At 39.0% G+C, this 25,932-nt stretch overlaps 1 protein-coding gene across 5 annotated transcripts in view; it reads right to left on the bottom strand.

The window, feature by feature from the left end:
• ADGRG6 (adhesion G protein-coupled receptor G6) overlaps positions 1-25,932 on the bottom strand; it is a 136,260-nt gene that overhangs the window by 65,845 nt on the left and 44,483 nt on the right. For 4 of the 5 annotated variants that reach the window (XM_067010908.1, XM_059082950.2, XM_059082952.2 and 1 more), the window contains exons 3-4: positions 4,229-4,570; positions 1,380-2,003 (exon numbers count right to left, since the gene is read on the bottom strand). In XM_067010908.1, coding sequence (XP_066867009.1) covers positions 1,380-2,003; positions 4,229-4,570 — 966 coding nt within the window. Of the gene's footprint in view, positions 1-1,379; positions 2,004-4,228; positions 4,571-13,980; positions 14,090-25,932 lie in introns of those variants that run through there. The other variant, XM_067010910.1, reaches the window with a different exon arrangement.

The raw sequence follows: 25,932 nt of genomic DNA, 5'->3' as shown, positions 1-25,932 counted from the left end.
AATATTCAATAGTCTATATTATGAGTTTTAAATAATGGCCAAGGATATGATGAAAACAGGTCCCTAGACTAAAGATAATCACCCTGAACGTAGGAAGCAGACCACTGCCCTCTCCTCGCTGTTCACCGTGCCACACCAAACACACACACTTGATTTTCTCAGTTTCCTTGCTGAGTGAAAGACTTCTTGGGAGTCCCTGAAAGTCATTCTCTGTAGCTAATCTCAGAATGAGAGGATGCTGGGAACACCACTAACTCTTACAAAGTTCCAGGGTCTCCTGGAACAGGGTTGTGGTTTACCCTCTTTCCAACAGCCCACAAGGAAATACCTCACAAAAGACAACACATAACTGCCTCCCACCCTCTGCAGGAGCACCAGGGACCACACGGAGAGACGGGCGGCCACACAGAGGGGTAGGTGACAGAAGCCCCCCAGGCTGGAAGGGCAAACGCAGGTCGGGGAAACAGGGAAGGTGACCTCAGGTCTTCACAGTGGGTCCTACTTTGTTGAAAGTATTGGGAATGAAGCTCTGATAGAATTCCCTCCAAGGTCACAAACAAATGACTTCTGAATATTAGGCCCCTTCTTTCCCTCCTTTATTGACAGTTATCTCTGTGACTAAAAAAAATATAATATCAGCAACACCTTAGATTTAGTCATATGCATTCAAAACTGATAATGAAATTTATACTTTTTATATTTGACTCAGTCGTACAGTAAAATAAGGACTTCCAGAATTGACTTATGTCTACAGAGAATAATTGATAGAAGTTTATTTTCATATAATTTTTGTAACATAGAATTATTTCCCTAAATATTTTGCAGTTAGCTACTCAGAATAATATCACATTTAAAGTCTCCCAAAGAGCAACCAAAATGACAAGAGTATTTTTAACAAACAACAAATGCTCATTTTCAAATAAATGGAGAAAAAAGTTAAAGAAAATTGATAATTCCTGATTTTCAAGATTTTCCATAAAAGGGACAATCTTTAATATTGGCTAAGTAAATACCATTCTTTTAGGTGGTGGTTGTTTAAGTAATGCTCTGGAAATTTCATTCTAGGATGACACAGGTCAGCTTTTCACTGTATCATCTTCATGATTAAAAACAGTAACTTATGAATTTCTTTTGTTTTAGTCCTGGGGTTAACATTTCTACATGAGACACAATAATTAGACACAATTGTTTATATTAGATATAAACCATGTGATATTTTATGATACAGGAAAAACTTTAAAATGGTAGGACTAAAGCTTTGATTGAATATGTATGCTGGTAATCACACACATATATGTGTGTCTATATAATTTCTTGTTGACAAACATATTCATAGAACAGTGAAAAAAAAGAGAAGAGTGACGATGCCACAGACTTACCACAGCTGAGGTTGCTTCCGGCTTTCAGAGCTAGGGTTGGGATGTTCCAAAAGTCATTTTGCCAGTCCACCACATTCCCTTTCACATTGCAGCTGAGGTTGAAGAGGATTTTGGAATTCATGGCAAAATTCCAAAGCCGAAAGTTATAAATGTCCCCTTTTAGAGAGGCAATTTCATTTTGATTGGAGCCCAGCAATAATTTCCCGTTTCCAGGAATAACTTTACTAATGGTAGAATCACATGAGACTGCCCCATAGTTTCTTTTGAAATTTACACCAACGTAGCCCAAAGAATTATTCCAAACGATGCAGAGCTGCTCAAAGCTTTCTGTGAAAATATCTTCCTTATCTTTTACAGGTAACGCACTGTTTAGTAAGCATTTTGAGCCAGAAATAGATAGAAAGTAGCCATTCTTGGTCTTTCCAAAACTGAGCAATTGTGTGAAGGATGCATCTGAGTAGGAGAAAGCTGTCCATTCGTTGTCTTCCTTGCCAATTTTGGTTGCTTCAAAGCAGAGTGTGAAAGCTCTGAGCTCTGGAATAGAGACACTTTTTGCAAGAGATACCTGGTAAGTGTCTAGCATCTGGGGTAAAATGACTTTTTGATTCCTTAAGGACACGGCAACTAGGACAAAACACAGTAACAGATAAAGATAAAGCCTGTTAAGGTCAGACATGGACTAATGAGATGCAAAATGTCTGATACAGCCAACCCCTCCACACTCTCTACTAATTGGCTTTTACCCACCCTTTGTTCCACATTCTCCTCTTTCTCTGTCCACCACTCTCTTTCACCAACCCAGTACCTTATACCAATAACCATAAGAAACCCCACCCATTTTAACCCTAATCACGGTTGGCTCTCACACCTAAACCTTCCAGTTATAGCTGCCAAGGTGACAGGTTTTTTCTTTTTTTAAATCCCTGATCTGGTGGCGGGGGGGGGGGGGGGGGGGTGGATTAAAGAACCTACTGGTTTCAAGAAAGTTCTGTTTATACATTATGATTTTCAAAACTATGTTTCTTTTCAAATAATTTCTAAACATAATAGTTCCACTTTTCATTAACTTTCACCCTTCCCAAACATTCCTGTGCTACCCTTTCCCTTCAGACACCCCATATCCTACTTGCCTTCCCCACCACCAGGCTATTTTAGGATCAAAGGCAAGGACAATTCCACTGAGGAGAGGGAGTCGGGTAAACAAACAAACAAAAATGGCATTTCAAGCTATATTTCTTTTACGTCTGGGCATGTGAGCTAGTTTCTGAGGGACAGTAAAGAGCAGTGGTTAAAGGGCAGACAGTGGAGCTCCCTGCCCAGCTCTCCCACACAGTGCCCTGTGACCTTGGGCATGCCACTCTACTTTAGCTCCCTTGTGTATACAACAAAGGGAAGGGCACCTATTATACAGGTGGGCAATAAGAACTGAGTAAGTTAATCCCCTCAAAGCGCTGGAGCAGCATCTGTGTCATAGTCGATATACAGCTATTACTGATTACTAATATAGATTACTATAATTATGTGCATGACAAATTCAAAATAAAAATGCTTTAGCCTAGTCCTTCTGTGACATATGTAAAATTATTAAGTAACACAATGGATTTAGCTCTGTGCTAATATTATAGATATTGTGAAACGTTATGTACTGATTTGAGAGAGAAGTAGCTCTCCCCAAAAATACTGTTCAATACTGGCTTCATATGAATACTAGTTTGAATATATCTTAATACATACCAAGAATAGCTCTATAGTAATAACATCATTTTAATATAAATATTCTAGTCAAAAATTCATGATGGAATCTAATAGAATGATGATTTTTTAGTCTACTTCTTATATATAAAGCAGTTTATAGGTGTACTTACCCAAAGGGATACTTATACAATATAAACCCAGTATTCTACATGCATTGTTAAAATAAGAAGGCTGGAAGGAAATACGTCCATCAACATTTTATTAGTGGTTATGGCTGGGTGGTAGATGTACAGGTAATTCTAATTTGCATTTCTTTTTTAATTTTCAAATTTCCTACAGTATTTTATAACCTTAAAACATTATTTGAAAACTTAAAGCATGTGTGTTTCAATTAACCACACATATATCTAATGTCAGTCACAAACAGAAAATAAAGCTGAAACCAAAAACACAATTTGTAATAATAATGGCCAGAGTGGTGCCTTTCTCTTTTGATACATAACACCTACTTAAGCAGCTCAGAAGGAAAAAAAAAATTATAACTAAATCTCACAGTCTCAAAGCTTGAGTTTTCCTTAAGGAAAGACTGGCTTGGAGAGAATGAGATTATTTAAATGTTCTGATATGCCAGAACCCGGGAAATATGTCTGATAAAAATATATTTCTTTCCTTCAATTAGCCATTTTCAAGGGGCTTTCCTCAGGCTCTGCTGTTTATTAGCTTCAGTTATACATAGCTCTTTTTACATTTTAATTTATATGTTTATTTCCTAGTTCCTGAAAAGGGCAACATCTTAAAAGCCTAAAATAAAAGGATTTCTAAATAAGAATGTTTCAAATGTTTGATGGAGAGATGTTAGAATTATAGATTCAATTATTAGCTGTGGGATATCTACAGGGTCTTTCAAGCAGGCTTTAAATGTTCTGTATATAAACAATAGAAAAGAATTCAGCTCTACTGTAACCAGATTTTGGATCTGGTAACTATATCACTAATGAGAACGTTCAGAGAACGCTAACAGATTCTTGCACTTAAATTCTAATCCTAATCATTCACATTCACATAAAAGAGCATAACTGTCTTCTGGTCCTCGTGTTTATTGTAGAACATGCTAAATGAAACCAGAAGGTTGGCGCTGCCTTTGGTTTACATACCTCTGATGTAGCTGGCATTGAAACCTTTCTTCTGGATGCTAAAGTCACTTGAAAAGGACACATGCATCTCATTCGCACTTGAGTTAAATGATAGGCCTTTGGCAGTTGCTCCACAAAATTTAGTCTGGCTCTCTCCATTATCAAGGGATAATGAGTCATAAATGCAATTGGGAGCTTCTTCAATGTCGAAGTCATTAAACGTTATCTGAATGATATAGCCCGCGGGGGCTCGGAGGGTCCACACGCAAGCCTGGCTGTTGGGGTAGTCATTAGGGTAGCACGGAGAAGTAAAGGTCCCAGAAGGGTTGGAGAGGACGACCCTGCAGTTGGCACATCCCCAGGCTGCGGGCCAGACAAAAGAGAGACAGAGAGAAGGGCTGGCATCAGAGGCGTGTAATTACCCAAGAGTACCACACAATGGGGACAATCAAAGAGTAAACATTTTTAAATACCAAAACATAATCATCAGCATTAAAAGGAAAATGAAACCATCTCAAGAAGAAAAAGAAAAACCAAAAGAGCAACAAAAAGTAAAAGAAAAATACGAAATTTTAGAGCACTGATTTTTTAGACTGGGGGCTCATAAATGCTGAGAATCTGACAAAAGTCAGGGGACCTCCCTCCAGTAAAGTGTACAGGGACCACTGCCCTTGGCATACAATTTCAGGGAGTACATGAGGCCTCAGGAGGCAACACTGGATTTCACACAGGTACACTGACTCCGATTAAGAATCTCTACTCTACAGGCTAACTGAGCTGAGGTGGAGGGGATCTTATAGAACCATAAATGTAGAACAATATTACAAACCATGGAAGAGAAACAGTTAGGAAACAAATGTTTAAAGAGAAAGCTAACTACCGGTACAAAAAATTTAACAAGTTATCTTCTGGCAGACTGTATTTTTTTCTAAAATTCAGACAAACAGCATCACCTTGTATGTGTGAAGCACTTATAGTTTTGTTTTTTAAAAATTTTTATTTATTTTATTTATTTTATTTTTGGCTGCGTTGGGTCTTCATTGCTGCATGCAGGCTTTCTCTAGTTGCAGTGAGCAGGGGCTACTCTTCACTGTGGTGCACAGGCTTCTCATTGAGGTGGCTTCTCTTGTTGTGGAGCACGGGGTCCAGGCGCACAGGCTTCAGTAGTTGTGGCTCACAGGCTCAGTAGTTGTGGCTCACGGGCTTAGTTGCTCCGTGGTATGTGGGATCTTCCCAGACCAGGGCGCGAACCTGTGTCCCCTGCACTGGAAGGCGGATTCTTAACCACTGTGCCAGCAGGGAAGCCCAGTACTTGTAGTTTTGAAAAATACTTTCACTTCTCCCGCTTGTTTATTTTAGTTGGTAATTATATACCTGTGCGATTATCTTATTTATTCATTCATTCAGTGAATATTTATTGAGTGCTCTACGCCAGGCACTATTCTAAATAGTATATACCAATGAGCAGGAAAGACAAAGTCTCTGTCTGAATGATGCTTACACTTCAGTTTTGGACCCAAAGATAAACAAACAATAATGCAATGATAGATGATAATACGAGGTAGGAAGAAAAGTAAAGCAATCAATTATTTCTCAAGTAGTATTTATCCAGGGCCTGGTCACCAGCTGGATCCAGAAACCAAGGTCTACTGTATTTCTATTTAGTGATGCTTTTGAAATTAATATTCATGTTGCTTTTAAACATTTGTACAAATGTAGGCAGCAATGTCATTTATCCAACATTCTGGATAAGTAAACTGTCATAAAACTGACACATACACTTTCTAACGTAAAAGACTTCTACCATGTTAATGGAACTCACTCTCAACGTACTGTGTTCTTCCCTCTTTTACTGAGTTGAGTAGAATGAATATGCAATGACTTTTCTTGAAAACGGTAGTTAGTACAAGTATTACTTATTCTTCTATGATGCAGTGATATATTCAAGGATTTAGAGGTGTTATGCTGCTCATTAGGTTTTTCTTTTTTTCCTTTCCCTGTGGCCACCTTGCGTCACGCAGGGGTTTGCTCTGCCAACTCTGCTCGCCAACCATTCTTTCTAACTTGCCCTCCTTCTGGCTCTTTCTCCCTAAGTCTCCACCATCTTTTACAGGGCTGAGGATAGACAGAGAAAACAATCCATGATCATCAAGTGTTAGCCAAATGCCTTCTCTTGTCCATTCCTGGAGCACTGTACCCCTCTCCTGGTAGCATGATTCAGAGCAGCTGGGTTAATTCCATGTGTGAGATTATTTTGTTTATTTTCTGATTCTCCCACTATTCTCTGGGCTCAACAAGCAGAGGGTATGTACTGTCATAGGCACCATCTTACCCCTCAGGACCTCACAGCACCCCCGCCACATGGGAGACCTTTGGTAAAATTTGTTAAATTTATGAACAAATAAATGAGTCACTTAAATGAAAGAAAACACAGCTAAATTAAAGAATGGCTAAGTACAGTATATGAAACGAAGTCAACCAAAGTCTAAGTCCAAAAAAAGGCTGAGTGCATAAGGTCTGGGATATCTCTTTGGATGGGGTTTCGGGTCTCTTTCTTCCAATGGTTTCACTCACAGCAAGAGACTGAGATGAGCAGGGCCTGCCTCTCTGAAACATTTAGCTTTCTATTACTGTACCTTGGGCTCAGGAGAGTGAACTCATTCTAGTAGATTAACAGTAATGTATCCAGTGAAAGGCACTGGAGATTATAAAAGAAAAAAAGAAAGGACAATAAGATACAGTCTCTGTGTCATTCCAACATGCGTGCACGCAGCATCATTTTTCCAAAATGAGATGTTATCCCCTACATCCAAGACCCAACTAAAGTCATTGTTGTCTTTATCATGATACATTATTTTTGCCAAATTCTTCCCTAGAGCTAATGAAAGGTATAAAAACAAGTCAATCTGACTGACCACACTGACCATGTAGTCTTGAATACATTAATTTCTCTGTACCTCAGCTTCACCACTTTATACTGGTGGTAACAAAAGTGCCCACCACCCATGGTTATAGGGAGGACTAGACAGATTAATACTGGAAGGTCCTGGAAACTGTACTGGCCACAGAGTTAGCACTATTTAAATGTTGGCTATTATTAATCATTACTATAACAAAATCTGTGCATCAATAATTTAAGAGAGAAAAAGTAGCACCCCACCTTAACAGAATCGCTTTTTCCCTTAGGCACTCATTGTGATAGAAAAGAGAAAGAGAAGACACCCATAATCATCACTTAAAAAGCACTTAAAGCATTCTTCTGTGTGATTCTCATCTGCAGTAGCTAAACCGCATTTAGAGATAATGCTACCAAATAGCGATTATCTTAATTGGACGAAACGTCAAAGTAGGCACAGTATCATCGTGTTCATTATAATTATTGATCACAGTAAAGGGCTTTCACATAGATTATCTCACTTGGCATCATAACAACCCTGGGAGTTAGTACCTCCTCCCTCTTCAGATGACGTGAGTAAGACTATTATAGATTATACAACTTGTCCAGAGTTACATATCTAATTGATAGCAGGACCAAGGTTCAAACCAGCTCTTTTGAATATGTCTAGTGTTTTTCTAGAGGAGGAAAAAAGTTGCCAAGATTAAACAAAAGACACAGCAAAGTGATGAGCCCAAGTCTTGTTTTAAGAGACAATGCTTTTTTTTTTTTTTTTTTTTTTTGCGGTACGCGGGCCTCTCACTGTCGTGGCCTCTCCCATTGCGGAGCACAGGCTCCGGACGCGCAGGCTCAGCGGCCATGGCTCACGGGCCCAGCCGCTCCGCGGCATGTGGGAATCTTCCCGGACCGGGGCACGAACCCGTATCCCCTGGATCGAAAGGCGGACTCCCAACCACTGCGCCACCAGGGAAGCCACCCCCCCCTTTTTTTTTTTTGAGACAATGCTTTTTAATGGGCTATTTCATAGTTAAACATATGAAATTAAGTGTAAACGTATGTTTACACGTAAACTTAGTGTAATCACCCTAAAATTGATATATTTTAAGAAACTAATTTTGAAATATTTTAGTAAAGAATGTTAGAGAGTCTAAAATGTAGTGCTTTGGATTTGTCCACTTGGAGCAATCAAATGTCACTGCTAATTGATTCCTACACAGTGAGCCAGTACATGAAGAAATTAATTTGTTCTCTCTTAAAGGCCGGGCTACTTAAAAAGATGGCGACTGAAGTAGCCACTGAGTGAGGGCTTGGTAAAACCAGAGCTAACATTTTCTAAAAGCGAGCCAACTCAAAACATCTAGCTCAAGTTGTTCTCAAAGACAGATATAATAACATATTCACACTCATAATTTATAAAAGCAGTTTTCCGGTAATCTAGACAAACAAACCAAATTCCACCCTTGGTTCTTGCCTATGCTTGCAATGTTGAGTAATAATTTACTTCTGCATATTTTCACAAAACTTTATTCTTCAAAGAAACGCAAATCTGAAATGGAAAATCTCCCAGTTATGCCAAAGGCTATCTCAATTTGTAAAGAACACTAAGATTTAGATTTAATGGAACCATTATCTCATTTTTTTAAAATCTGAGATTTGGAGTCTTACTCCACCTTTGCTGTAAGTACTTCTCTATAAGTCAAATACTATGTGCTTTAAAATCTAAGACAGGAGTATCAGATCCTAAGAGATAAATAGAAAGAGATCAATTTTAGCGGCTTTCAACCCAGATCTGTAGACAAAATAACTGATTTTCCTATACTGTGTTAAGTGGTGAAGAAATGAAAGCACTTAAATCTTTTTTTAAATTTGAATGTGTGTAAAACTGCCATTAATAAATTTGCTATAAAATCTGGCCAGTGAAAAAACTATCTCCAGAAAATTTCCTTTCAGTTGCCTGTTCAGTTTGCATCTATTCAAAGTCACTGTTTGAATTACCTACGTGAATCTAGTAAGTTCTAATCAATGAGTTGCTTAAAAAGGTTTAAAATATTTAGTAGCCTTGGTGGTTTCTGAAGATTAAGCCTAAGGGCAGCAACTGAGAGCTCCAGGATCAGCCTGATGCCTTAATCATTACCAAGCCGGGACAGCCACACACCATTTCTCCAGATCAAGTGAAATGCTGCCAGATATAACATCATTGAAATGTAAAATATAAATAATACTTTAGATGCTGGCATGTGTTAAATGACTGATAATACACAGAACTGAATGACTTCATCAAAGTAAGTATTTAAATTTAAGTGATTTCAGGCCTGTATGCATATTTTTTCAGGATGGCAAGGAATCTGAAGGCAATCTGGCTGTGACATCTGCGTTTCTGTTAATGTGACAGACTTGGCAAGCAGCCCCGCACTCCCTCACCACTCCTCTTCAAGCTCTGCACTCAAAGACAGCATTGCCGTCCAGGGGAAAGTCACTCTTTCACCAAGGTTACGTTGGCTATTCCATTCTCCTGCTAGAACTCTCAGCAGCCAAGGAAGGATTATCTGTTTGCTCTCAAACTCCTCCTAAAACACTGGCTTTCCCAGGGTTAACCAGAAAATTGTCTGATTTCCCTCTGTGATGTTTCAATCTCAAAATGTTCTTTGGAAGCACCATGAAGATGGAGGTACCACAATGACTCAGGCCTTAGTTCAAAAGTGTACCACTCTACTCGAATGAGTTCAATTAAGTCTGGCCTTGCTAGAAAACTAACAAAAAGTTGAAATGAAGGTTTCTTGGTGAGGCACTATTAAGCTTGACAATTTTTTGAAGCTCCAAAGAGATCCATATGCACCACACCCTCAAACACATTTCTGTCTTCCGTAATATTGTTAATGCTTAAACTTTGAATCCCGTCTTTCCATAATCACCTTGGCATGAGAACATTCCATATGTAACTGCAAAAGGTAATACTTTTGGGAGATCCAAACAAGTGAACTGTTGTAAATCCTTCTAGAGTCAGCTTGTTATGTAGATATATATCCCTTGCAAGAGGATTAAACACACAAGCACACATGCATGCATTTGCACACACATCCACACACATTCTCATGGGAAACTATTCTCTGTTAAGTAATGGCCGAGTTTTTCTCCAGCAGTTAAAAAAAAAAAAACAATCTAAAGGCGATGCACAATTTGAAACAGTCTACAGCTGCCTGGCCTATCACTTAATCTACCTTCTGGTTAATACATTCAAGTCTCTTATCCCCTCCTTTCCTGCACTGTAAACCCCTAACTGTATTAATCTAGCCATGGGGCTTCCCTGGTGGCGCAGTGGTTGAGGATCCGCCTGCCGATGCAGGGGACGCGGGTTCGTGCCCCGGTCCGGGAAGATCTCACATGCCGCGGAGCAGCTAGGCCCGTGAGCCATGGCCGCTGAGCCTGCGCTCTGCAGCGGAAGAGGCCACAACAGTGAGAGGCCCACGTACCGCAAAAAACAAACAAACAAACAAACAAATCTAGCCATGGACCTTCTTGCTCTCTAATGCATAGACTTCTGAGCACTGTTGAAAGAATTCTCAAAATCAGGCAGATTATTTATACTAAAGAGGCTTCCAGTTTGATCTCACTCATGCTCTGTAACATTTGATGCCTCTGAACACTCCCTGGTTTTGAGCCTCTCCACTCAGTTCCTACCATCTCCTTGTTCTCCTCCTGCCTTTCTCTCTGCCCTCCCTGAGCTCACTCTGCTCTACTGGCCTTTACAATCCTTGCAATTCAAAGTATGGGCCTCAGACCAGTAGCACCAGCATCAGCTGGGAGCTTGTTAGACAAGTGGAATCACCCAGACCTTCTAAACAAAATCTGTATTTTAACAAGATTTTCTGGTGATTTGCAAGCACATTAAAATCTGAAAAACACTCCTTTAAGTAACAACATACTTCAGAAGCTATTCACAATCTCCATGCATGCACCTGCTCCCAGGAAGATCTGCCTCTCCTACATCTCTGGCAGATGTATTTGTCCCATGACCCCAGGGGAGGACCCCTGACCTGAAGGGAACCAAATCATGGGCTTGGCTACTCAGTCAGATTCCCTCTCTTTGAAGTTAGAGGCACATATAATTTATGCAGAAAACGATGAACAACAGAAGGACAAAGTTATTTAAACTCAAAGGTAGCAGCTTCCTTGGCCACTTGCAAACAAAGACACTGATGGGCAGACAAAGAAAAGAGAAAGAGAAAAAATGTAAGAACAGAGAGATGAGAGAAAACCAGAACTTTGAAGAGCAGAGACTTTAATTCTAGACATGCCATGTCCAGTCATCAACGGAGGAGCTGTTCTTTGTGGCTTCTCCTTGGATTCTATGACAAAACTCTTATACCTACCGTGCCACTTCTGTTGATCCTGCATTATGGATTTCTGATCCTTAAAACCAAGTCTGCCCCAAGCCACTCCTTTATGGGGCTCTCCTCTCTCTTCAGCTCTTCTCCCCCACGTTCATTCTCTCTGGGTGATCTCATCTAAACATAGACCTCCATTATGTCCAAATGCTGACGACATACAGGTTCTAGTGCACACCACACCCACACTCGAGAACGTCTACTCAACATCTCCACTTGGATATCTCATAGATCCCTCAATCCAAACATCTTTCCTCAAACCACTTATACATGTTATAAGTGTTAGTTGTAAGAAAAACATCCAAGCTAGGACTCTGAATATCCCTTCTCTCTTCCTTCTTCCACACACCTTAAAATAGTTAGTCGGGCTTCCCTGGTGGCGCAGTGGTTGAGAATCCGCCTGCCGATGCAGGGGACACGGGTTCGTGCCCCAGTCCGGGAAGATCCCACGTGCCGCGGAACGGCTGGGCCCGTGAGCCATGGCTGCTGAGCCTGCACGTCCGGAGCCTGTGCTCCGCAACGGGAGAGGCCACAACAGTGAGAGGCCCGTGTACCACAAAAAACACAAAAAAACAAAAAGAACACAACTTTGTCAAGGGCCATGACCATATATGATTTTATTCATGGTTTTTCATTTATCCCCTTCTCTCATTCCCATGGCTACTTAGTTTAAGTTTCTTGTCTCTTCTCTCCTGGAAAAAAGCTCAGTAACTAGTCTTTTTGTCAATAGTCTTGTCACCTCCAATTCATCCTCCCCATCACTATAAGAAATATCTGTGAAAATGCAAATGCAAGTACAAAAATGTTTTCTCAGAGAAAACTATAATTCAAAAAGACACATGCACCCCAGTGTTCACTGCAGCACTATTTACAATAGCCAGGTCATGGAAGCAAGCTAAATATCCATTGACAGATGAATGGATAAAGATGTGAGATATATATATATATATATATACACACACACACACACACACACACACACACACACACACACACACAATGGAATATTACTCAGCCATAAAAAAGAACGAAACTGGGTCATTTGATTTGTAGAGATGTGGATGGAACTAGAGACTGTCACACTGAGTGAAGTAAGTCAGAAAGAGAAAAACAAATGTATATTAATGCATATATGTGGGATCTAGAAAAATGGTACAGGTGAACCGGTTTTCAAGGCAGAAATAGAGACACAAACGTAGAGAACAAACGTATTGACACCAAGGGGGGAAAGCAGGGTGGGGAGTGGCATGAATTGGGAGATTGGAATTGACATATATACACTCATATGTATAAAATAGATAACTAATTAAAAATAAAATAAAAAATATATTACACCCTGTAGCTAGCATTCTTTCACTGTTTCTAATTTAAACATAAATAAAAACAAAATGAGAAAGAAGAATTGAAAAGAAAACTAAAAAAATAAAATGTTTTCTCTAACTTGAAATCTTCTCTGAAATCCAACAAGACAAGCTTCTTTGAATGACACATATAGCGCTCCGTATTTGTTCTGCTCACCCTTTCTAACTCATCTCTCACCATCCCCCATAACCATTCACTCAGTAAATACTTATTAAGCATCTATGTGCCTGGCACTGTGCTGGGCACTGGGGATACAGTTTTGGGCAAGATATAATCCCTGACGCTATGGAATGTAGAGATGGCTACAAATACAGATAACTGAGTAGATTGTGATAATACAGTGTGAAAATTGCTCTAATGGAGCAGGTAGGTGAGTGCAATAACCAGTGTTTAGATTTCGTAGAAACAGAGACATTCCTAACAGATGAGAAAGAAACTGAGACCCGAATATGCAGCAGAGAAGTGGGCCAGTGAAGAAGGGAAGCAGAGGAGAAAAAGAAAAGAGTGTTCTGTGCAGTAGGGTCAGCAGGTTGCAAAGGCTTGTGGGTGAGAGAGAGCAGGGATTGTTCCAGTAACTTAAGAGTTTAGTTTAGCTGAAGCAGTGTGTGCAAAGTGGGGAGAAACATGAGATAAATATGGTAAGATAGGCAGAGATTAGATTCTACAGGATTTTGCAAGCAATGCTAAAAAAATTCTTTTTAAAATATAATAAAAGCAGTAGGGAAAATAGAAAGGTTTTAATTAGGGGAAAGTAAAATAATCAGATTTGTATTTAGCAGATATTTTTTAAAACCTCACCCTTGTACACATAAACAACACAAAATTACCAGTGAACAAAGACTGCTGTAAGAATCACAGCAGCCTAACCCAAAGGGCTGACGGATGACAAAGAGAGAGACAAAAGACAGTAAACCATCCTGGCAGCTTGTTTGTGGAAAGAAAAAAGCAGTTACAGTGGTAAAGGAAGATTAATTCTACAAGGATTCAGTGAATCAAAGCCTAACTGTTGATAGGTAAGATAAAAAGGCAGCAAAGTGACCAATGTAGCATTTATCAAAGACCTGTCTTACTTTGATGTATTATTACCCCTAAAAAAGAAACCGAGGTAACTATAAAAAAACAACACTCACCTAATGTTCATTTTACTTGAGAATGTCACAGAAAACCTTTCCATACGGACTATCTAGGCAGCATTGCACGGTAAAACTGGTTTATGTCAGCACTAACCAGAAAAGTATTGCTAAATATTACTAACATAAGTAGAGAACGTCTTAGCCTAATAAAAGCTAATTATAGTTCTAATACCCATGAAGGCAATGATGTCATTACTGGCTAAATAGCGTATGACTAACTTCTTCAGCACATGAATGCAGCTAATGAGATGTCCATGTAAAGTACTAGGACTGTACTTGGTTCAAAGTGAGATGCTCAAATCATATTCATTTTTACTGTTGTAACTGTGGATGTTATTTAAGAGCAGAGCATGTTAGCCATATTTCAGTTTGTTCATTCTTTCATTTAGTCCATTATCTGGGCCCCTACTTCCATTCATTTTCAGTTTTCTTTTAAATATCTTTACATATGTTCATCAGGGGTTGGTCAGAGGGAAGGTAGGATGAAAAGGTCCCCGTTATGTGGGTGCAGGTAAAGTCTCTGAAATTAATAGCTAGAACTAGTTTTGCTTTTTTTTTTTTTTTTTTGCGGTACGCGGGCCTCTCACTGTTGGGGCCTCACCCGTTGCGGAGCACAGGCTCCGGACGCGCAGGCTCAGCGGCCATGGCTCACGGGCCCAGCCGCTCCGCGGCATGTGGGATCCTCCCGGACCGGGGCACGAACCCGTGTCCCCTGCATCGGCAGGCGGACTCTCAACCACTGCGCACCAGGGAAGCCCTAGTTTTGCTTTTACAAACTTGCCCTCCTAATAAGTTGGGAGACTATACTGGGAGGAAGACGGTAGTAGCTGAGTAAGTGTATATATCTTAGCTCAAATTTTCCAAATAAGCCTTTAATTTGAAGACATAAAAAAAACAACAACACTCAGGTTTGTACACATAATGGAAGCAGTTTAAATAGTCAAGGTTTGGAGCAAAGCAAATTATAGATGCAACTGGCATAATTTTGCCCCTTTACAGAATACTTTTCCATGTAAACATCTTAGTAATAAGAAAGAGCTGATGTAACAATTACATAATATAGATTTTTAAAAAATGTTTTTTCATTAAATCTTTCCATTTTATACATAAATAGGTTGTTTAAATATGTTAATTGCCTTAAGTTAATCCATCACTGGAATTAATTACTTTTCAAAGTATTTATATAATGTTAACTTTGCACATAGATCTCAAGTAAAATATATTAGAGAAGTGTGTGAGAGAGGGAGAGAAAAAAAATAGATTATCTCAAGATATTTTCAGTAAACTCTAAAGTTGAACTTTAAAAAGATTTCTTCTAGTCCAACTCCTTTCTAGCTAAATCACAAGGTCTATCTGATAAAAAAAAAAAAATTGTTATTTTTGTGGGGGAAAAAATACTGTAGCAAGAACAATAAAAAAATCATTGTAGCAAGAACAATATGCTTATGAAGCTGAACTAGCTTTCTCAAGATCCTTTCCAGATCTAAAATTTTACCTTTCAAGATATTTAAAAAATGTGAATATAAGCAATATAAACACATATAAAAGTCATAAACCCATCTTCTCTGGAGATGCAGAGAAATAAAAATAACAACTGTAATAGTCACTAGCATTTAGTGAGTGATTACTTTGTGCCAGATGAGAGGGGATTAAATTGCCTTTCTCTTGAAATAATCTATGGTTGTGTGAATATTTGGGATATATTGCAAGTGGATCACAGTGGGTTCTGCCCCGGCTACTGACTAGCCATTGAGGTCTTGGTTTCCACAGCTGAAAGAAATGTCTCTACGGTTCTAAAACCCTAGTATGAGTGATGACCTTAGGGCCTCGCACACATCAGAGCTTCAACTGCTCCCGCCACTAGGAAGAAACTTCCAGGAGAGTCATGAAGACAGCTGATGCTCCCCAAGGAAAGGAGTATGCTGACGTACAGCTCAAGATATTATAAGGCAAGAGGGTCTTTTTGAGTATTCATGAGTCTCAGCTTGTTTGTGTTATTTGTCCACTTTGGAGCCGTAAATCAGCCAGTGCAGGTTGAATGCAAGTAGAGCTAATGCTCAGCAAACATCCTGGCTTCTGGGATATATTCCGACTGCTCAAGAAATTTCCTCATCTTGCTAACAGTACTTATTGTGCTATTTTGAATATTGCTGGCTTAGAATTACAGAGCAAGCTGTGACAGATTGTGAAGATTTAGAGTGTGGTTACATCAGGGGAAAAAAAAATCACCTCCCTTCTACTTAATATAGCTGCTTTTGTATGTTCTTGATGCCTACCAACTTACTTTACAAAAGAAAAAAAATCATCTATTACTTTCAAAAAATTAATACATCTATTGAGCAATGAGGTTGAACCTTGGTTTGCCACACCGTTGCCAAAATGTTTATCTGATTTCAAATTGCACTGGGTTGGGGACGAGGCCGATGTAGGTGTAACGCTGTGCAGCCGCTGGCCAGTTATGGCCAGGCGACTCATTCAACTTCTCCACAGTTAAACTGCTTCACCTCTGCCCTGAGGGAGCCTCCACATCAATCACAGGTCTGCAGCAAAAACACACTGGAAGAAGTTCATGAAGTTCACCAAGCTGCAAAATTATAAGTTTCCAGGAGAATCTAAAAATCTACTTGCTTACTGTCTTCTTTCAGCCAGCTTTATTTTTAAACTTCAGAAAAATGGGAGAGTGGCTTGTTATAGGTGGGGGAATAAGGTCACACCTGCAGGCAAGCCAGAGAGGAAGCCAAACCACCAAAAGTGGGTGGGCTGGGTGGCCTACAGAGCAAACAGGGCAGCGTGTTTCCAGTTGGAGGTTCAACCTAAGAACAGAAGTTGGTCAGTGTCTGAGAGGGCTGAACTGGGGCAAACCTCTCTGTCGCTGGACAGTGTCAGAGGACTCAGGCTGCACATAACTGTTTCACTCACTACTGAGGGAGCTGAGCCATCATTCGAAATGTCTGTAAATTGCTTCTATGCTCTCGATCATTTAGCTTTGCACTGTTGTTTGAGGGAAAGGGAAATATTATTCTAACATACAGATTCCTTTCACGATCCCATTTAGAACAGCAAGTAGGGAAGTTTTGTAGGGTGTTATCTACGGAAGTTATTTTCCAATAATAATAGGTATAATATTATTCTTGTTCAGTACCAGGTATCATGCATAGTTCAGTCACCGCCCCCCTTCATCAAAATAACACTGATGCTTAGGCAGACTGAGCCCCAGTAATTATTGAAATGACATTAAGGAGGTCCATCTTAGAGAAAAACTGAAAGGGAAGTTTCAAACAATGGCAATTTGGGACTCCAATATAAATACAAAGCTTTAGAAAAACATATATCATTTTCCCAGGGAAGGGTATATGATGGGAAGGCTATATGCCATTTTGGCATCAAATCTCAATCCAAAAAAGGTGAGAAACTTTAGATTTTTTGATTCTTTAATAATGAATTAAGTAGGAGATATCTGGATAACAGATCTTTTCTGAAAATTATTTGCTAAGATAATCTGAGTAAAATCTCTACTCAAGGAAATCAAAATGATTTTCTTCTCCAATATAATTGGCTAACTTTCCATTTAGGTGATTTTGCCTGAAAGGAATATTTTCTTAAATTATCAAAAATATTTTTCTCCAACACACCATTTTTATGGATATTATTTTATGATGTTTTACAATTATTCTTCTACAAAACTATAAGTCACAATTCAAAAGTGAACAATGCAGATGAAGTTCCTCTGTCTCATAACAAACAACAGTCAATAAGAAATATATGAACCACGCTGAACTTAAAATGCAGACCAAAGCTCTCGGCTAAAACATAAAAGAAAAATGTTCTAAGTGACTGTATGAAAAACTTAATGTATAGCAACAAATGCAGGATCATATCTGGTCATTAGCAACTCAAACACAACAAAGACCCTTTTCACAGAAGAACATGAGAAAAGCAAAACCTTAAAGGATAGCCTAGCTTGTCATTTCTATTTACTATATTTAAACATTTGCTCACTGGAGAGCTGAAAATTAAACACCTATAGTTCACATAAGATCTTTTGGATGCAAATCTAAGTTTCCATTTGAACTGGCTTCGGAGTTGCTCCTATGCTAACATCTGCGCGGCTGCTCTCAGTACGTAAACCCTCCATACACTTGACTAGAAATAGCACACTGCCTGGCTGGAACTTTTTGCACAGCGTTTCAATGAAAGACACCACTGTCCTCTAAAACACATTATTCAACAATTAGATTTGGGCTGCTGAAGCAAAAGACAAAGGCTCCACTATATCCTGTTTAGTTCTATCAATTTGCTTCATGATATCATTTTTAGGTATAGCCTTTCAATTCACAGTTTGATATTTTTACAGGGCTTCTAGTGATGTAGAAGCTATGTAAAAAGATGTGCATCTAAAAGATGTGCATCTACCTCCTAGGGTACAGTCTTTTCAGAAGTATAAAAAATAAGGACTTTAGTTAGAAAATTTCATGTTAGAGTAACTTTTCTATCAAAACCTTTAATAAAGGCAAATTTCAATGTTAATGACATTTTAATGAAAAAGAGTATACCCAATTGTACCCCACTTGGTGCAACATCCAAGTAATGTAAATATGCTGATCCTTTTGCTGTCTTCAGCAGACTGAAAAAAAGAAATAAAAAAGAAAGATAATGCCAATACTAGGTTGATTTGATCCAGGATTTTAGGGGAAGGCTGGAGGGAACATTCTGCAGTAAGAATGTTTGATAGGGCTTCCCTGGTGGCGCAGTGGTTGAGAATCCGCCTGCCAATGCAGGAGACACGGGTTCGTGCCCTGGTCCGGGAAGATCCCACATGCCGCGGAGCAACTAAGCCCGTGAGCCATGGCCGCTAGGCCTGCGTGTCCGGAGCCTGTGCTCCGCAACGGGAGAGGCCACAACAGTGAGAGGCCCGCATACCGCAAAAAAAAAAAAAAAAAAAAAAAAGAATGTTTGATATAAGCTCTGATTAAATCATCTCAAGATAAGTGGCATCTTGTTAGATATAATTGGAATAGCATTATGGCAGGTTAAACTATCACTCTTGACCTCCTTTGGTAACTGGGGTAAGGAATACAGAGAAGTAAAATGAAATAGATTTTGGACATAGCTTGGGTGGGAGCCCTTTGCTGTCTGTTTCCTCTTTGATTCTTTGGGTTATATCCAATAAAAATGTAAGTAGAGAGAGAAAAAGAAAACCAAATGGATATCTCTAAGATGACCGACTTATCTTCAGTTCATTCCGTGACACTGTTTAATGCCAGTACACAAAGTTACAAATTTCCTTCATCCCACATAGGGAAAGGCTTGGGTTTTTTGCTTCTTCAGGGTTTTTTTGTGGGTCGTGGGGGAGATCTGAAAATCTTGTGGTACACACTCTGAAATTCAAGACTATTTTTCTTGGCACTCTTCATCTAATTTTATTTGCTTGCTTTTTCTTTGTCAGATTTTTTTTATTGATTAAATACCACAAATTCATAAGATGAGCCAGGCTAAACAAAAAAGTAAAGAATAAAAAAGGACAAAGTTCTACAAGCACACACATAATATGTGTGCCTTCTGGATGTGTATATGATAAAGACGCAGACAATTTCCATGACATCAGGCATCATGGCTACTTAATTCACTGAAAAATACCCAGTGCCCAGTGTTAGACATGGCAAAGATTCACCACTCAAATACCCAGAAATTGAGAAAAGAACACACACACACACACGTGTGTACTTCAAAATATATATACAACATTAACATATATGCCTTTATATATATTTTAAATGTATGTATTATATATGTAATACAAGATATATTTTTTTAAATAATCAGGATTCTTATATGATAGAAAAACATCAACTTGTTTATTCTTTCCTGTTTATGATAAAGTTAAATTAGAATTCCATTCTAGGCTGAGATTATATTTGATTTCATAAAATATGTTTGCTTCACTCTAATCAATCTATACTTACTCAGCACATACTATGTTTAAGGCATAGGTTCTAAGTATTAAAGAGGAAAATGATTTACTTCGGGAAAAACATGAAGCCATAGCAGAGGGGTCACGAATTTCCCAAAGTAGGAGGGTCACTTTATGTAAGACCAGTTATTGACATTATACATGTTTTCATCTTGAACCACCTGGATCTCTATTATCAATAACATTTAGCAGGATATCACTGCTTGCAGAAATCTAGGTCACCCACCTCATGCCCCTCATTTTACAGATGTGGAAGCTAAGACCCAGAGATACCAACTGACTTGCCAGAGAGAAAACTATAAATTAAAATCAAAATGAGAATTGTTTCTGTTTCCCAACTATGGTAAATGCAAATATTCTCTAATATGTGTATGCCTGTGCTATATTTAAACCAGAAAATAAACTTTAGCCTGCCTAAGATGTCTCAAGTCATGTACAATTATCTTTCCATATTTAAGTTAAATTCTCATGACAACCTTGCAAAGTATAGTATGTCACTGTTTTATTGAATGGAAAACTAAGGTTTCTGTCTACCATCTTAATGCATCACTTTGCTTGTATAATCTAGTCTGTACATTTCTGAAAGTCAGGGGTCACATCTAACTTGGGTTAGTAGTCAACATTATATGTTAAATCTATTTCTAGTGGTGGCCATAACGGTGCCCACGGTATTAACAATGACAATTAATAATAATCTTCAAATCTTCTCCAGAATCAAAGGATGTTAAGGAATCTCAGAGTTTAGATAATCCACTCTACCATCTTTCTCACTGTAAGGAGGGGTAACATGAAAAGAACATGAACTTTGGAGTCAGGGACACTTGCCATTTGTATGTGATCTTCAGCAAGTCATTCAACCTCTTTTAACCTCTGTTTCTTCTTAGGAAAGAGAAGACATCACCTCCTTTTTGGGGTTACTGCATGAATTAGTGAAGCCCTATATAAAGTGCCTTACAAAACAGCTGACATAGCGTAGTCATTCGATTACTGGTGATGTAACGGATGCTGCCCAACACTGACCAGATTCCCTCCCTCAGGACTGTACTCATTCTCTCAGCTGCTGAGGCTGCTTACCACTGACGGCTCACAGGTGAGTCTCCCCCAGAAGACTGCCGTCACCTGAAGAGACACTGCACCCAAAGTCACGCTTGCTTCCCAGAGTAGCCCTGATCCAGTGACTGACCCCAGTAGGGGCACAAGGGCCAGCCCCCTTGCCCCAGTCTGAGAACTCTGAAGGGTATCCCAGCTCCAGAGCTGCCTGTAGTATCTGCTGAGGCCATTTCTGTGACTATGTCGAAGCCCAACTTCTCTCTCTGCCCTAGGAGGCTACTCCCTGATGCACCTCCTACATCTAATCTCCATTTTAGGGTCTGAGTTGCAGAAGGAACTCAACCTGCAACATCTGGTCACTTCATTGTCTCATGCCTGAATGGAACAGTAGGCACTGAAGATTCTCAGTAAAGAAATCTCCATGGAAACTGCAGTGATCCAGTAGAAACAAATACTAAAGTGAGAATTAAAAGATGTTACAGGGCTTCCTTGGTGGCGCAGTGGTTGAGAGTCCGCCTGCCGATGCAGGGGACACGGGTTCGTGCCCCGGTCCGGGAAGATCCCACATGCCGCGGAGCGGCTGGGCCCGTGAGCCATGGCCGCTGAGCCTGCACGTCGGGAGCCTGTGCTCCGCGACGGGAGAGGCCCGCGTACAGCAAAAAAAAAAAAAAAAAAAGATGTTACGTCCGGTTCCAGTCATTAACTAAGAATGTTGGGTCACTTTAATATCTCAGCTTTAATGGTTTAAAATGTGATGGCATTATAATTTTGACATAACATTTAGGTTCCCTCATTTTAGTTCTCTCTTTAGTCCCTGGTATTTCTACAAGGCCAAGAATAAAATTACCTGTATTGAAAAAAACATCAATAGTTATATTTTCATCAAATCCCAATCAATTCACAGACCAAGATGACTCATTTAAAGATCATGATTTTTTTTCTTAACATACTTGGAATGCAGAAATTTCCAGATTAATCTACCCAAGTGACAATTGATTACATAATTCATTGCGGAATACTAATCAAAGTATATTGTTGATCAACGAAACTTCCTATACTATTGATACCATTAAGATTTAAAGTAATTTTTAGGAAACTAGTTCTTCTTTTTCTGAAGTCTAAATACCTCAGAAGAAAACTTTATGTTCAAATATCACTTTGCTCATGACCCATGAATTTTTTTGAAACAAAGAAAGGAAGTTATTTAGTCACTGAAGTACACTTTGCACTCACACTGAAGTAGCAGATGCTTTCAAATGACGTTAGGAATGAACAGAGGAGAAAACTAGAAAATGATATTTTCCATTATCCTATTTTTACCAATCCAAAGATACACACTGTTACTGCTGGAAAAATGACCCTTCTTAACTTATGTCTAAATTTGCCTCTTTCTTTTGATCTTTTAACATTTGTTTTAGAGTCCAATTGTAAGACGGCTCAGTTGATCAAAGACGATTTTCATATTCCTTTTGATGTATCTTCTAGAGAGCTTAACAAACACCATTTTAAAAACATACTGTACTAGAACATAAACCTATCACTCATGTTTGTTTTTTATTGAATTTCTGGTAAGCGAGTGGTGTGATGATTCTCAAAACCTGAATTCCACCACTCTATTACCATGTAGCTAATGGGTTCAGAAAAATCCAACCACAAAAACATAATCACAGTAGTTCTCTGTAAAGAGGTACCTGAAACCTCATTGATTACGACACTTAAAATGTTCCCTGTGAAGGTCAAATTCAAAACATATTTATGAAAAATAAACCTTTATGTTTAGATTTTAAATCTGTTGGCCAGAAAAAACATGGTAGTTTGGTCCAAAATATAAAAAACTAACATAGGAATTCAGGAGTATATTTAGCTACCCTATTCAAAGAAAAACTCTTGTCAGTATTTGCAAGCTATGCTGAAGAGTTCCCTAGGAATTTAGAAATCAGATTGTTCTTTAAAGCATTAACTTTTCACACTTTTGCATTGATACCAACAGACATATTCATCTTAGAAAAAGAGAATCTTTCTGAGAAGCGGAAGACTCCACTATTATCAAAATGAATGTAGAGAAATAAAATAAATATGGTAAAAGGAAAACCTAAGAAGAGCTCAATGGGAATACCTATCTATGCACTGTACTAGGCCAGCAAGAAAATCCTAGAAAATGGCGCAGAGTCCTTGTGAAATGGATACACAAGGCTCATTTGGATTGATAGGGTTAAAAACTGGATTCATCACAATCTTTTCATTCATGCTCAGACCACTATTTGGTTTCTTATATAGGTGTACCATCTACTCTTCCAGCTCCTCTGATAGATATTACTCATAATATATCAACAAATTGGCTCATTAAAATTTGGTTTCTCAAGTAAAGAGATATCCGCATGACAGCGATGTGAGTAGGGGTAATTTTAAAAACATTTAACAACCCGTAACAATTAGGACTTGGGCCCCGACAAGTTAGAGGAGATGTTGGCCAGCTGAATATCATCAGTTCTGACTCAGATTTCTGTACATCCTTTTACTTGTAAGTAAACTTTCAGTTACTTGTTTTAATATTTTTCTTCCCTCTCATACTGTTAGGTCCATGAGCACAGAGACTTATTTACCACTGTATCTCCAAAACCTAGTCTAATTCCTGGTGCTGGCCCTGAAAATGAATGAATGAATGAACAAAGGAGCAAACAGACAAGTATTAACTTGGATGAATCTACCATTAAGAGATGGATCTACTTTCACAGTGGGCTCAAAATCAAACTTCCGAGCCTCCAAGACTGAGGGTTAGACTAATTCACCAAGGAGACCTTCAGTGAGGTCACCTGGGAAACAGTTTTAGCATCCTTCCTTCCTACAAGCAGCCTGCTGTCTTGACCCAGCCCTCCAGACACTATGGGGATTTTCCCCACAGAACCTACAGTGAGATTACCAACATAAGAAACCTTTATATTCTTGGTCTCCTCAACACAAATCTAAGACATAACAACAACCAACAAATTTAATGGATAAGATCTTAAGCCAATTTTGCTGCAAATTAAAGTCTGCCTAGTAGTTACAAGTTTGATTACTGAAACAGTCACTTTGACCATGTAATAATTAAACTTCCCTTTTCAGTTTGTTGTTTTAGCCCCAGACCATTAACCATGTTGCCATCAGGAAAAATACATTTTTAGTTGATGAAATTATCTGATCATAAATTTATGTTTCAACACAAAATATACCATCTTGGGGCTTCCCTGGTGGTGCAGTGGTTGAGAATCCGCCTGCCGATGCAGGAGACACGGGTTCGTGCCCTGGTCCGGGAAGATCCCACATGCCGCGGAGCAACTAAGCCCGTGAGCCATGGCTGCTAGGCCTGCGCGTCCGGAGCCTGTGCTCCGCAACGGGAGGGGCCACAACAGTGAGAGGCCCGCATACCGCAAAAAAATATATATATATATATACCATCTTGAAGGGTATATTTGGAACATGCTGGGGGGGGGGGTTCAAATTTTATATTTTATTTCCTTCCCTTTTGTGTGTCAGAAAAACTCAGTAAAAAATCATGTACTTAACTGACATGCAAACCAGAAAGACTATTTTGAATTCAAACACAGTTGATCATGATACGAAAAAGATTTCTAACCAAAAAAGCAAGAGGTTTAATATAGTGTTTTATATTTACAAACCAAAATTTTGTTCAGTATTTTCACTGTGTGTACCATCTTTATAGATAACAGCCAACAAGTATAAGTAGAACAGCCTTCATCATGACTGCCAAGGATACCAAGATATTCTTTCAAGTTACATACATTTTCCCCTAGTGTAGTTCCTAATTGAAAACTAAAGAAAGATGAAAGGCAACTGCATTTTTATATCAAAAACTCTCAATGCATCAACAAATCTGTAGCACCTATTTCTCTCCTTTGCCACTCTGCAGGAAATTTTTCAGTCATGCAAAGCTTTTACTGCAAAATGAATATTTTTCAAGTCCCCTTTGACTTTTATAATCGACTGTATTTTACAATCCAATTATTGAATGATTCATATTCTGATCTTTATTGGGGCTGGTTTGACTCTCAATTCTCTTACTCTCCCATTCCTTCTTTCTGCCTTGTTCTAACCTCGGGTCCCTGGAATTATTTGAAGTGGGAGTAGAATCAGTTCATTCCCTAATATCCCCATCATCTAAAGAGATCTTCAAATATCCTTGTAGTCATCAGTCTATTTTATTGCAAAGACAACTTGATAACTATAATTCTAGACTCATACTGAATATCAATCACAATGTTAGGTATGTTAAAAGTAGTGTGGGGCTTCCTCGGTGGAGCAGTGGTTGAGAGTCCGCCTGCCGATGCAGGCGACACGAGTTCGTGCCCCGGTCCGGGAAGATCCCACATGCCGCGAAGCGGCTGGGCCCGTGAGCCATGGCCGCTGAGCCTGCCTGTCCGGAGCCTGTGCTCCGCAACGAGAGGGGCCGCAACAGTGAGAGGCCTGCATACCGCAAAAAAAAAAAAAAAAGTAGTGTGCGTGTGTCCACTATGTCTCCTTTCCATTAAATCTTATCTACCAATTATTGCCTAAAATAGAATGGAAGCAGAAGCTTTTTATTTATAGTTTTAAGGCACCCAGCTACTTTAATAAAAGTTTCTGGAGGAGGCAGTACCTCATAATATCAATTGTCTAAAGAAAACATCTTTTAACTAGTTAATTGTAAAAGTTACTAGACTGTCTAGCTTCGGAAATTTCCTTCCTGTAAGTGAGAATCCTTTAAATATTCTTCCACACTATTTTCTTTAAAATATGTCTATAACTAAATGCCAAGTCAATTTTACACGCATCCAAAGGAAAAATCATATCATATCTTTAAGACTGGATATCTTGGAGGAATTCCCTAGTGGTCCAGTGGTTAGGACTCAGCGCTTTCACTTCCGTGGGCCCGGGTTCAACCCCTGGTT

This window comes from Kogia breviceps, chromosome 13 (assembly GCF_026419965.1).
Source record: "Kogia breviceps isolate mKogBre1 chromosome 13, mKogBre1 haplotype 1, whole genome shotgun sequence".
NCBI classification, from domain to species: domain Eukaryota; kingdom Metazoa; phylum Chordata; class Mammalia; order Artiodactyla; family Physeteridae; genus Kogia; species Kogia breviceps.
Note: the sequence above shows the minus strand (reverse complement) of the source record. Positions and strands in the feature narration are given on the sequence as shown.